We start from the raw sequence: 13085 nt of genomic DNA, 5'->3' as shown, positions 1-13085 counted from the left end.
ATGTCCACTGACATAATGACATATTTCATTCCATAATTTCACTTTCATGACAGCTGCGACCCGAATGAGCCAGTTAGCTCCTGTTAGCTCGAGCAACAACAATGTCAGAGTCGTTCTGAATCAACCAGCTAACCTTTCCTGTGAATAAACACAATCACACACGGTAACAGAAGTGATTGGCTCAAGTCATTAAAAGTGACATCATGATTTCATAATCATAAAATAATTTAAAACAGGAGAAACTAAGTTTTACTGTTACCATGACGAAATACAAACAAGCTTTTTAAATAGGACACTTTGAAGGCTTATAATAACTTTTATTATGAAGATAGGAATGATGAAAACACATTACACATACATCATAATTACAGTTTTAATTGTTTCATAAATATATTTAAATTAATTATTTTATTTTATGAATTATTATTTTTTATATTATTAGTAGTAATTGTATTGAACACAGTCTGTACAGTATAATCATGTTCCGCATATTCACCAGCAGAGGGCGGTATTTTACCATATCCCCGATTATATGTTCTCGCCCTGTTACATCAAGCGCAAACCGGAGATGAAAACATTGTTTACATACTATTCATTATAATTCTTTATTGTACAATATTATACAATATTTTACTTTTATTTTAATATGATCATTATTATTATTATTAGTAGAAATACAGAACACCGAGTCTGCAGGCATACTGGTACCATACAATCATGTTCCTCATGTTCACCAGCAGAGGGAGCTATTGTACCATATTCCAGATTGTTCTAAACCTGTTACGTCAAGTGCAAAGCATAGATGAATATTGTTTCATTAATATATTTGATTTAATTAATTCATACGATTGCTTTTTATTCATGTGTGTATGATATGATTATTTTATTATTGTATTATGCACTATTATTAGTAGTCGAACACTGACTCTGCAGGCATATACAGTACAATCATGTTCCTCATGTTCACCAGCAGAGGGCGGTATTGTATTTAGCCGCGGATATGAAGCGCCACCACTTCAAGCAAATTAAACGCGCCTGAGATGTTGACCTCGAGACAGGTGCACGTGCACCCTGGCTAACATGCTGAATGCTAACACGTTAATGGCGGTCGATGGTTGGACCTCCAGCCGCCGCTTTCGCGTCAACCGAGGAGCTTCCCCCTTCGAAGAGGTGTGTGAGGACTTTGGAGACTCTTTTATGGACCGCTTTCAAGGGTTTTAACAGTTTGAGGAGGGCCGGAAACGTGAAATGTGACGTGGGACGGAGAGGCGACGTGGACCGTTATACTTATGGACTTAGCATAGCAATGCTAATTATGGACTTAGCATAGCAAAGCTAAAGATGGACACAGCAGACTTTGGAGGACTTCGACACTCACGGCGTCACCTTCAGAGGGTGAGTAACACTGGTGCGTGTGTGTGACGTGTGTGTGTGTGTGTCTGCTTTGCTTTAATACGTGTATTCGTTGTGCTTGCCTTGTTGCAACCGCCGTGTTGTCCATTCCTGTACAAATATTGGCCGCCATGTTTGTTGTTTTTGTCGCGTGTAGTTTCTAATGAGGAAGGTGGTTGCATATATTGGTAATAAGTTGTGTGTTTCTGTAAAAGTGAAACTTATTGTTGCTTTGGGCATATTGATGTTGTTCCACTGTTGATGTTGACATTTAATGCAGTGCCTTTTTGTTGTTGTGTGATTAATTATTGGAATTAATCAAAAGTACCACATGTAAGCAGAGGAAGAAATGGTTGAGCTCAACCAGAGTGCAATTAGCTAACCAACATTTTTTTTATTAGTCATAAATAAGTTTATCACAAGGTCTAATAATGGATAAATCTGTTTTTAAAATAGTTTTTTTTGTATCCTGTATTTTTAAAACCAGGCTCTAATTTTACTTTCACACTCAACTTCTTGTGAGTGTTTTGTGATCCGTATTTAAATCCTATAATTTCTCAGAAAATATGATTATTATGCACGAAGGTTCTTCATTAAATGAGAAAATAGGTTCTCTTTAATTTGTCAATTATTTTATTCACACAATTATACCAAAACAAGCGTGCGGTTTCTTCATATAGATCATACTACCAGAAAAGCATGCATATCATGATCTATATTGTTTTTAAGGCATGAAATGACATTATTATAATTTTTTTGCTGTGTTACCTGTGGTTACTACATGTCTTTAAGGCATTTCTCCTGCTCACTCATAGTGCAATATACATAAACTATATTACTATTATCATTAGTGCTCTGCCAGATGGAGACAAGAACCAACCAATACCTTGATGCGGCCACAAGGTGGCAGCATGGGACCAGTTTAGATGAAAGCTTGGCAACTGAGGCAGGTTACGTGATTGTATGGATCAACAATACACAAGAAATATGTAACACAACCAGCTTGATGGTGATGGTTATTTTTTTAATTAACATGGTTTAAACGTATAGAAGGGCTTTTGTAGAAGCATTTATGTGCATTTGTTGTACCGAAGAATAAAATGATAGTGTATTCACATTAAAGTATCTCCAGAGGGTAGAATGTGTCGAAATGATGTATCTACTATCACGGCAAATACTCCATAGAGATGGTACAGGCCAAAATATTTACTAAAATATTATAGTAAGCAACCGTATTACTTACTCTCAGCGCGGGATTTGGCATTTTGACGAGCGTCTGAGGTAACGTGGGCATAAACCTGTTTGTTCTTCTTGACCGTTGATTACTTTCTTAATGGTTCCAGTGGAAAGTCTGGCTGTTTTTTAAAGTGGTTTAACTGCGATTTCCTCTCTGTGGCATATCATGCAGTTTCACACATCGGAGCTTACACATCTCCCACTCATTTTTCCTTCCTTTTTTTTTTCCCTTCTCTGAACCACATGGCAACTGGTTTGACATTTCCACATCTCGCTGGCCTCGTTTTTTTATTGTGCAGACATTTGAGTTCCTGAGCTTTGAGTTCCTTGTTATACCAAGAAATATTTGGACACATGTTAAAACCCATTCAGTGTGTTTTTCAGTCTTTGCAGCTGCAGCGTTTCCCCATCTGCTGTCCACGGGGCGAAATCCCACCCAGACATGCAGCGCTTGTGCTGAAATCAAACAGCCAACAAGCTCAGTGGGAGATGCCAGCATCCCTCCCACATCCCGTCCTCTTGCTGCCCACTTTCCTCTCTGCTCTGAGTTTATTTATTGAGTGAACAAAACTGGCACCCTGAAACATTTCATTTAGTTGACACCTCAGCTCCCCGTCACACCATGCATCCGCCGCCTGGCCTCGTCTGCATCAAAGAGCCCGCTGCAGAGGGGTGACAAAGAAAACTACCGAATGTATTTATCGTCTGGCTGCTGCTGAGCAGCCGGGGCTGCTACTGTAAACGCAGCTTTGAGGAGACAGCTTGACGTGCCGGTGAAGGATGTACATGATGCATGACAACAGGACGTTCAGTGACTCTGCAGTCTTGCATCTGGACACACGTGTCACTTCCCATCTGTGTTGTGGAACCAGCTCCGGCAGCCGTTGTGTTTTTGATGCAGCACCAGAGGACATATAATATGATATAATATGACTTTCTTCACGTGCGTCGTTGCATTTGCATGGAATTGCACCATCCTGCACAAGGGGAGTTGTTTTTACACAATGTATGTTGCCCTTTAAAGCTGGCTCAGCTCTTCAAAGGTGAAGCCAGCGCCTCTCTATCGCCCCCTGGCTGTCAGTTTAGAAACTTAATTTGATATGCAAGTTTTCCCTGAGTACAATAGGGCTGCACATTATTGGAGCAAAGCTGACAGGGCAACATTTTTTTAGACTGTAGGTCATTAATAGAAAATGCTCATGGGAGCTTTCCTTTATGTCAAGTAGAAAAATGGTTGTACGTTTATTTGATTAACCGCGCAGCCCTGCTTTGCTCCCATAATATTTCCATAATTTACAGTTGCGGCCGTGGTTGCAACCGAGATCATTGTGGAAAAAGAGGAAAAACATTATTATGAAATGCCTCTTAAATCACGATTCTAGTTGCTCGGGCAAAATAAAATCCACAGTGACCGCGCGTCGACACTCTGCAGTTTGAGGCGATGCAGTGATCGGTTGCGGGAGGCCGAGGTCACGTCGATGAGAGACACACGGAAGGTGACGGCTTGTTTTCAGTGTCTGGTCGCAGGTGGCTCAGTTGTGGAGCCGAGGACAAGGGTTTAATGGGAAATGGAGGCCGAGATTGACTCCCAGAGGGAACAGAAGGGTTGTCGGCGTGGACGGTGAACTGACAAATGAAACCTGGCAAGATGTAAATCCTCTGATTGTTGGCACGTGCCCTACCTGAGTCTCCATGCACAGGAGCGTGAAGTTTGTTTTGCGTCCAAGAATCTGTAAAAAGATGGCCAGATGGCTTGTGAGACGCTCCCGGCTGCACCCAACATTTTACAGATATTGAAAGATTCTCCCCCTCTGGCTTCTTTACACTCTCATTTTCTTAAAAGCGTTTCACGGCATGAATCATTCATAAGTGTACGCCACATAACTGATGGCACAGAAATGTCACAGAAAAGTTTTTCCGTCAGCGCGCCCTTAAAATTCCCAAGTGAACCTCCTTCTTTGCCATCAATCTCTTATTTGCTTCCTTTTTTGAAATTGTCTCTAAGGTCAACACGGGTTGCCTTGGCGACGACACGACACGCATTCCCTCATCTCACAGCTGTTAATCAGCCCCTCCGATAGTTCAGGGTCTCAATCCTGATTTCACAACAGCGCTGTGGACAAACAGTGGAGCTCTCTGCCATTCCGTCTCATTAAAGCTGATATTATCATCGTCTCGCTCCGACTTGAGGAATGCGGTGAGAAAAAGAGCGGCGTAATCACAATCAAGGTGCTCGAGAGCGGCGTCGGACCACCTGGCAGAAACGGCAGCTTCAGTTTGTGCAGTGATTGCTCAGAATATTAAAAAAAACATTCACCTTGCGTCTATTATCCATCATTAAAAGTGACATTTGCGTGTTGCCAGCTGCATATTTGCATGGGTTACAGGTAGGGACGATAAAAAAACACTCACAATAAGTTAATTGTGAATTTCCAGGAGTTCATATTAGACAGCTTTTTCTCCCTGTTATCAGTTTATGTGCTAATCTACGCTAACATGAGTGTCATATTCCACACTTTTCCAAAAATCCACATTGACGTGGAGCTGCAGTTCGGTCCGACGACGTGAGAACGAAACGGAAGCTGACACCTGAAGTCGCTCTCATTAACCCACGTTGACGTTTTAGACATGAAATCTATCTAAGTTGAACTTGAGGCTTAAAGACTTTGGTTGAGACGTTCACAGTCAGGCTTCAGGCGAGTCAACGCACGGCCAATTACAGCTGTCGTATTCGCGCAGGTACTCGGAGGGGAAATCTGCCACTCGGAGAAAAAGAAAACCTCCAAAATGTCATGTTTGTTTCTGTGAACACGAGACCCGCCAGCACAACCACATTGAACATTTGGAATCAATGCGTTCCTCCCACGCGAAGCGAGACGCCCAGGGGACGCCGGCGGTTGTCGGCTACCTGATGACCTGGAGGGGGCGGAGCAACGCGGGGGCGCGAACGCTTAACAATCACCCACGATCATTGATTAGAACAAGAGATTGAAGCGCAGCCAGCAGAGATGTTTCTGTAGAGGGATGAGACGAACAACTCGCTGCTATTTCTGTGGTCGGAAGCTTACAGCCAGTTTAATCCACGAGCATGATAACAGCCGCTGGTAAATTACCCATTAATCTCCCAATGATTTGAATTTCCTCCTGGTGCTGAAATTAATTTGGCTCCGAATCAATCACTGCCGTCTTTGGCCACCGGGCCGACGGAGGCGAGATTGGTCTTAGATTACAAAACAATTACCGCACTGTCAAACGGCAAATGTGTGAGGAATAAATTTAGAAGTATTTCATCGCTGAAGCAATTCAGTCAACATAGATCTGATAATAAGGAACTTTACATTCCAGAGGTTTCCACTTATCTGGAAGAAGCGAAATAAAATGTTGTCCCTGAAAGTTGAGAAACGTCTGAATTCCTTTTAAAAAAGAAAAGGAAATGGATGAAACGCAACTGATAGGGTCGTAAGCCTTAAACTTTGAGTTGAAAGTATTTTCTAATTATTTCACCCTCAACTCTCAGACCAGAACATTTCACGGCGAGCTGGAGTGACTGCCTCATTTCCGTAAATGGGCGATTCTTTAGAGCGGTAGAAAAGTCAGTTACTTTTTGAAGGATTCAACTTTTTATTGTGTCAGTGTTGTAGCACCAATTATCTCCCAAAAAACCCCTGCTGAGGGCCAAAGATATCTCCCGGCAACACATTTGGAAGTAAACAGCCGTTATGGCGGGAAGCCAAGAAGGCAGGCGAAGCTGACAGCGAGAACATCAGCCGGATCACTTTGGGAAAGTCTCAAGGACAGAACGTTCCACTAATTGAGATGGAATTGCAGGAGAAATGGTGCCTGACGTGGCTGCTATTACTCTGATGGTTCATGCAGTTTGGAGAGAATTAGCATCATGATTAAGTGTTTGTGTGGCAGCGTTGTTTTAGCTTCTCTCTGCTGCCCCCAAGTGGCCACTATGAAACTTATCGCACGTTTTACTATTATTAAACAAACTCATGTGTGACAAATCCATCCAGAGCCGTACTGTAGAACTAAAATATAAGATAATATTACAGGTTCATCAATGGGGCAGCAACAAATAATGCCAGTCGCCATAGTAACACGTGGAACAGATGGCGAAGCATTGACTGGAATCAAACTTCCTGTCGTCTTTGTCACGAAATTCCTCACAGCCAGATTGTTAGAGATTAGGTTTTAAAAGTGTGTGTGTGTGTGTGTGTGTGTGTGTGTGTGTGTGTGTGATACAAGGACGTCTGCAATCGGAAAAATATCAGATTGCAAGAAAAATGTTTTTGACTGAAACCTCGCAACAGTTTATTGATCTTCTCCATTGGCAAGTTGTTGTTTGTGTCGCCATGGTGACTGTGATAGTGGAGCTGAATATTATATATGAACACTGGCTGAAAAAGCCCACATCGCCTGTTTATCGGTCCGTCTCCTGTATTTCATTTGTCCAAAAAAGCATGTGAACAAGTCAGACAGAGCTATTACCGTCTCTTTGAAATATATTTTCTCAATCATTTATTGTGACACGCTGTAATTGTCCAATTTTAATACCATTGTTCTTCCATTTCTTCATCTAGTGGCTCTTTCTTTGCCGCATTCAACAACACTGATGCTTAATATCCCCTCTGGCAACATGGAGTGTTTTTGTACAGATCAGTTTTTTGAACATAATTCACCCGAATCAGTTAAAAGTAAGCGCCAGTGTTAAAAAAAAAAAAACATTATCCCAACAAAGTCTAGAGCAAATCCTCGAACAAACCGTGCGTGTTGACTTAAGAAAGGTACATACTGTAGGACTTGTTGAATAATACAGTCAGTCACATGTTTGTTGGTTCGCATCACCTTCAGCACGATACTCCTTGAAGGTAAAGGGCACTGGGACATTTGCACAGGGAAATAAGAGCTCCGGCTTGGACAGAATGCCAACAGCCGTTCAGAGATGAGCACTCGAGTGGAGTTTGACATTTGCTTTCGTGGTGGACGATGAGATCTCTCATGGATGGACACGAAATATGAGATTAGCTTAGCTAGCTTCATCCTTTTCTTAATCCAGACTCCCTTTTGCTCATGTGACTCCTCCCCTTTAGTCGCTTGGGCCCGTCGGGGGGATCGACCACGTCCCGCCAGGCAACTCAAGTCACAGTGGGACGTTTCGCTCGGGGCTACGTTAGGTTTCGTATGTCTTGTGCTACTTGAAGGAAAAGTGAAAAAAACCGGCAACGTGGTTGAAGGACGAACCCAAACTCTGTTGATTTGCCTGAAATGCATACTTGAAATCTGTCACACCATATTGATTTTAACAATGCAAAATCATCATGCATTTGATCTCTGAAGTCTGCGCCCGTGGAGCTTCTTTCCCCATTAGTCGGGTTTAATCAACACCTAATCCTGCCGCTTTGATGTCGCACTGAAGTGCACGTTCTCGTCTGGGAACCCAAGAGGCCGCGTTCCACTCGATCCCAGAAATCCCTCGGAAGCTGCGAGGCATGTGCGATATCTCCGGCCCCTGCGGCTAAGTGCTGTCTGTATGTATTTTAAGCCAAAACACACGTCACTTCGGTGTGATTTATAGCCCAAAAAGTATGTTCACCTTCACCGCCTCGTCGCACATTCTGTCACATCACCACAGTAGCCTCCGGACTCCGCCCTGCTGGCGTCCTCTCAGGAAATGCAGCCAGCAGCCGGCGGCCATGTGGCGTGGCCTCGGCCTCGTCAAACGCCGCTGACTGATGTCTCCCCTCTCCTCCTCGAGGTGCAGGGAGCAGAAGGAAGTCAGACAGCAGAGGAAATGTGGGCAGCGTGACTGAGTCGCACGTTTTTTTTTTCCCATCACTTCCATTAACGGAGACATCAGCGGTGACGCAAGCGCAGGGAAGTCCCAGAAAGTAGAGCCGGGAAGCGTCCAACCCTGAAATTCTATTCAGGTTGTGCTGTGGGTCGACTTACTTACTTACTCAAAATGAGTGTATATAAAACCAACTTTTAAGAGCCCTTTGAGCAACTTTCTAAAGCCATCGTGCTCTCATCGTGCTGTGGGCTGACTGTGTTCAGTGTCACCTTTAACCCCCCAATGATCCACCTGCTTAAGGCGTGGACGAGCTGTGAATGTGCTCATTATTTCACTTTAACTGGAGCGTTATTCCACAGTCTGCCAGAGCGAGTTCATTCCGGCGTCTGGGTCATCTCTATTCACGACACGTCAGCTCCACGGTCTGTTAAACAAACCCTGCAAAAGTAATGGAGAGATTTAGATGCACTGATGAGAAAAAGGGAAGATTTGATCAAATATTAATGATAGTGTGTCGTGACATCGAGCTGAAGTGCCTTAAACTTGCATTCTCTCTGCTGGCCATCAGGGGGCGACTCCTCTGAATGTAAAAAGAACTCTATGAGGAAATGACTCTACTTCTCACTTGATTTATTACCTCGGTAAACATTGTAAACGGGAATTTATGTTCCAAGTCTTCTTCAATACATCATGATGTTTATTTACTAAATGAACATCATGATGTTCATTTAGTAAACGAACATCATGATGTTCATTTAGTAAACGTTGGTCCATTTGGAGTCAAACAGACCAGAAAGCAGGGGATGATTTATGGCTATATTATATAAAATATATTTTTTAAAATCCAGATCAGTGTTTATATGCCTTTACAGCTGTATTTAGCCTTAAGAAATAATTGCTTTACAGCCATTATTAACGGGTAGTGACTAATCAGACACAACCTTGACATGAAGGTTAATATACCATCATTAGAACAAATATAATTGTCTTTACATGGCCACTAATTATGACCTTACTTTTGTTCCGATAATCAATAATAATAAATTCCCAACGTATCGGCATGATCCCAGTGTGAACTGGTGGCGTTTGATACGCACTCCGCCTCCCAGGCAGACCTGTAATAGAGTCGGTGTGCAGCTGTGCTCGGTAATTATTTTATCCAGTCGGGTATTCCTAATTAGAAAATCATCCTGATGGCTGCATGGAGGCGAGATTAAATCTCATGCATAACACGGGAAAGCTTTTCATTCGCCGGTTGTAACGTACACACGGAGTATTTGTAATGCTCATGTTAACGAAGGCCGTGATGATGGCTCATAATCAGCTATGGAGAAAGTAGTCCCTGAATGCGGTGCGGCTATATTTCCTTTTCCACCGGAGGGGCTTTACGTTGTCCCCAGTGAGTGACTGTGGTTTACTCTGAAATACATTTTCCCTGAGCCACCACACACATTTCTCATGACCCAATGTCAACGAGCCTCCGTGTGGTTTATACACGAAGATTTTCTGCCATTTTTTTAACTGTTGATCTCCATCTCGCGCTCCTTTTTAAAGGTCAGTGCTGTGTGTGTGTGCTGTTGGTCAACGGGGATCATTTGCATATTCATGAGGTGATAGAAATGAGGTTATAAAGTGCAGTTTTATTGAGGCAGCAGATGATTTTTCTCACAGCAAAGTTAGATATGAGACGCCCAAAGAGCTTCTCACATGAAGTTTTTCTTATCTTTCCCCCCACGGTGTCCCACAATGCTGCACTCGAAGCCACACTCCTTCTGAATAAAACTTCAAAGTCGATCGGAGGCTGCAGAACACGGCAAATCATGCTCTTTTTTTTTTTTTTAAATGACTATAAATTTCACTCTGGTTCATTTTGAATTTTCCCCACGCCCGTCGATGCTTTTCAAGCCCCGAGCTTGTAGCTTCAATCAACAGCTCTAATTCCCCGTCTGTTCGTCTCGTGGCGGAAGGGAGACTCTCGAAGAAACGCCCTCTTTTTCCCGGTCGGCTCAACTTGTCATCAGGAACCGCGCCAAAAAGTATAAACCCGTCACACTGACTCTTCTTCGCACTTCCCTCCAGTGCGGGAAATGAATGCACGACACTTGCCAAGCCCGGCAAGCTGTCGGTCCGAGCTCGACAACACAAACGCCCAATGAAGTCGCTGAAGTCCAAACCCATTACCTCGCATAGCGGAGGCTGACTGATTGCTTTCTGGGAAATGAAGAGTCATATGAATTGTCATATTAGTGTCTTGTCCTGAGGCGGTGACACGGGAAATGAGAGTGATATATGTATGCATATGCAGGGTTTCACTCCCAGGCACCCGGAAGCCATATGCTTCCAATTAGAATTGTAAATGGAGCTGCTCAGCACAGTTCTCAGGCCAGCCATCAGAAATACTCCGTAACGTGGAAACTGTTCTTTTCGGGTTCAGTTACTTAGCAACTAAATGACACGTCTGGAAGAAATGGTGAGGAAACCTCGGAAAAAAGCAGAAGGACGGTCACGTCACGGTGATTGCTGCGATTAATCTGTCTCCCCGTGGACGATGTGTTCAAGGTGCATTAATGGGCTTCATTCTTCTTTGGTAACGTGAGGCGTTTAAGGCATAATAGCTGAGTGACAACTGGGTTGCCGCAACTCAATTTTGGCAATGCCATTTATAAGCTGTGGGTCACAACCTTCCTGACTTGCTGACAGCGCCAATTAGGGATGTTTTTTCTGCTTTTTTTTATTTCAGATCTTCCCTTTAACCCTTAAATGCATCATCCTCCATTCCTCTGGTCTGTAATGACCATATATTTAATGCAGATTAAATATGAAATAAAATGCTTTGGAACGGCTTAAAACTTAACAGCTGAAAAAGCAATTTTTGAAGATAAAGCTGGCGACGTTAAGCAAAGTAATATTGCTTTTAAGATTACTAAATGATGCAATCGGGAAGCGGCCGAGTTCAGGCTTTTTCATCACCACTTGCATCCAGCATATTGTGACTAGAAAATAACTCTTAAATACCTCGGCTCTAGCCAACCATCACTTTCTCATTTTTGACATTTTGACAGATAACCTTTAAGGCTCAATTAAATGCACTGAAAAGGCCAGGTATGTATAGGGTTCATATTTAATTAAGAAGAATGGAAAGACGCTTCCAACGATTATGAAAACAAGATAATTGAAATAAAAGGATTATTTCGCTGCATTTTGGACACATTTTTATTCTAAAAGTACCGGTTACTGACTGGAATATGTTAGATTACCAAAATGTTGAATTTAGGAGTTTTCAGTATGTTGAAGTGCACTAAAACATAGTTCATTTATTGGTATTTTGCTCAATATTGACCAAAAAATAATCGTGATTGTGATTTTTCAGCCCTCAGACACAGTAAGCTCCAGGAGAAAAGGTCTTTGTCGTCGATATTCAGGTCTTTCACATCGAAGGTTGGAGGTTTGATTCAAACCTGGTGAACTTTCATGCCTCCTTCACCTTTTGGATCTCTCTAAACGCGTATTGAAAACCTCTTGTTGTGTCTGAATACGCCTTCCCCACACAAAGCCAGCGCAATAACACCTTTTCATCGGCAAGTTCTGCTCACAGTGGAGGAGAGAAAAAAAAATAACTACAATAATTCATGGCCTGAAGGCTTTTCTCGCTCACATACTTCCTGAACAAAAAGGGCTCTACGTGTTGAGAATACCTTCATTTGCTCGAGGTCTGGAAATGGCAGACATCGCTTTAGTGATTGGTTGAATCAGCAACGTCCACAGCAACACATGGATTTATTGTACAATGCAGGAGGAAATGAACGATTCCTTAAGGCTGTTTGGACGCAGTAGTACGCTGTATATTCATTCCCAGCCTCCTTTAGATAAACGCACATCGGCTTTAACCTCCTGCTCAGGACTATGTAATGGAAAAACCTGATTTTTTGAACACGGGAAGAGAACGATGGAGGGGTTGAAGAGAACTGGAGATGGGGAAAGGCCATTAACCGAATATCCGTTAGAGGGTCGGGGGGGAAGATAAACGAGCTGTCTGTGATGCTGTCTGTTGACGCTCCACTGTTGACTTCCATTACTGGACCCTGTGGTGGAAAGCAGCCGTGACGAATGGCGCTGGAATCAGCGGGGGGAATGGCATACATAACACAGTATGGGCACCTGCGGCGTGGCGGCCCGAGGGAACCCGCTGCATCGCAGATGACTTAGCGACGTGGCGCTCTGCAGCCTCGGGAAGTGTTGGAAAGCTGAACCATATCCACGTGTGTCACCTGCTTGCAGTGAATGAGATTAGGAAAGCTGTTTCTGAACTCACATAGGATATGCGAGTAAAGGCACTCCAGCTTTGGCTTCACTTTTCAGAGCCGCCACTCTGAAACACTAGTTATTACCGGGTGTAAATAATGAAATACATCTTGGCTGGATTCCATTTAGCTGCTTCAGTTTCAGGCTCGTGAGCTTTCCTCGAATAGAACTGAGCCATTGTTATTGTTGTAATAAAAATCAGCTGTTTCCTAACAAAAAGCCTGAAACGCCATTTATATCTCTTTTTTATTGTTGTTGTTGTAGAAACTCTGTTTTAATTATCTGTGGATTTCCTGGTGTTTTTTCTGTGGATTTCCTGGTGTTTTTTCTTTTACATTTATGAGAAACTTAAAGCTTA

General features: G+C 42.9%; 1 protein-coding gene across 1 annotated transcript in view; it reads left to right on the top strand.

Moving 5' to 3' along the window:
* Nucleotides 1–1328: 1328 nt before the first annotated feature.
* The window catches only part of LOC311009979 (carboxypeptidase O-like), a 43146-nt gene continuing 31389 nt past the window's right edge, over nucleotides 1329–13085 (top strand). Inside the window, exon 1 of the mRNA XM_084004461.1 lies at nucleotides 1329–1395. Coding sequence (XP_083860587.1) covers nucleotides 1342–1395 — 54 coding nt within the window. The 5' untranslated portion in view covers nucleotides 1329–1341. The remainder of the gene's footprint in view (nucleotides 1396–13085) is intronic.

This window comes from Eutrigla gurnardus (assembly GCF_963514095.1).
Source record: "Eutrigla gurnardus genome assembly, chromosome: 24".
Lineage (NCBI taxonomy): Eukaryota > Metazoa > Chordata > Actinopteri > Perciformes > Triglidae > Eutrigla > Eutrigla gurnardus.
Note: the sequence above shows the minus strand (reverse complement) of the source record. Positions and strands in the feature narration are given on the sequence as shown.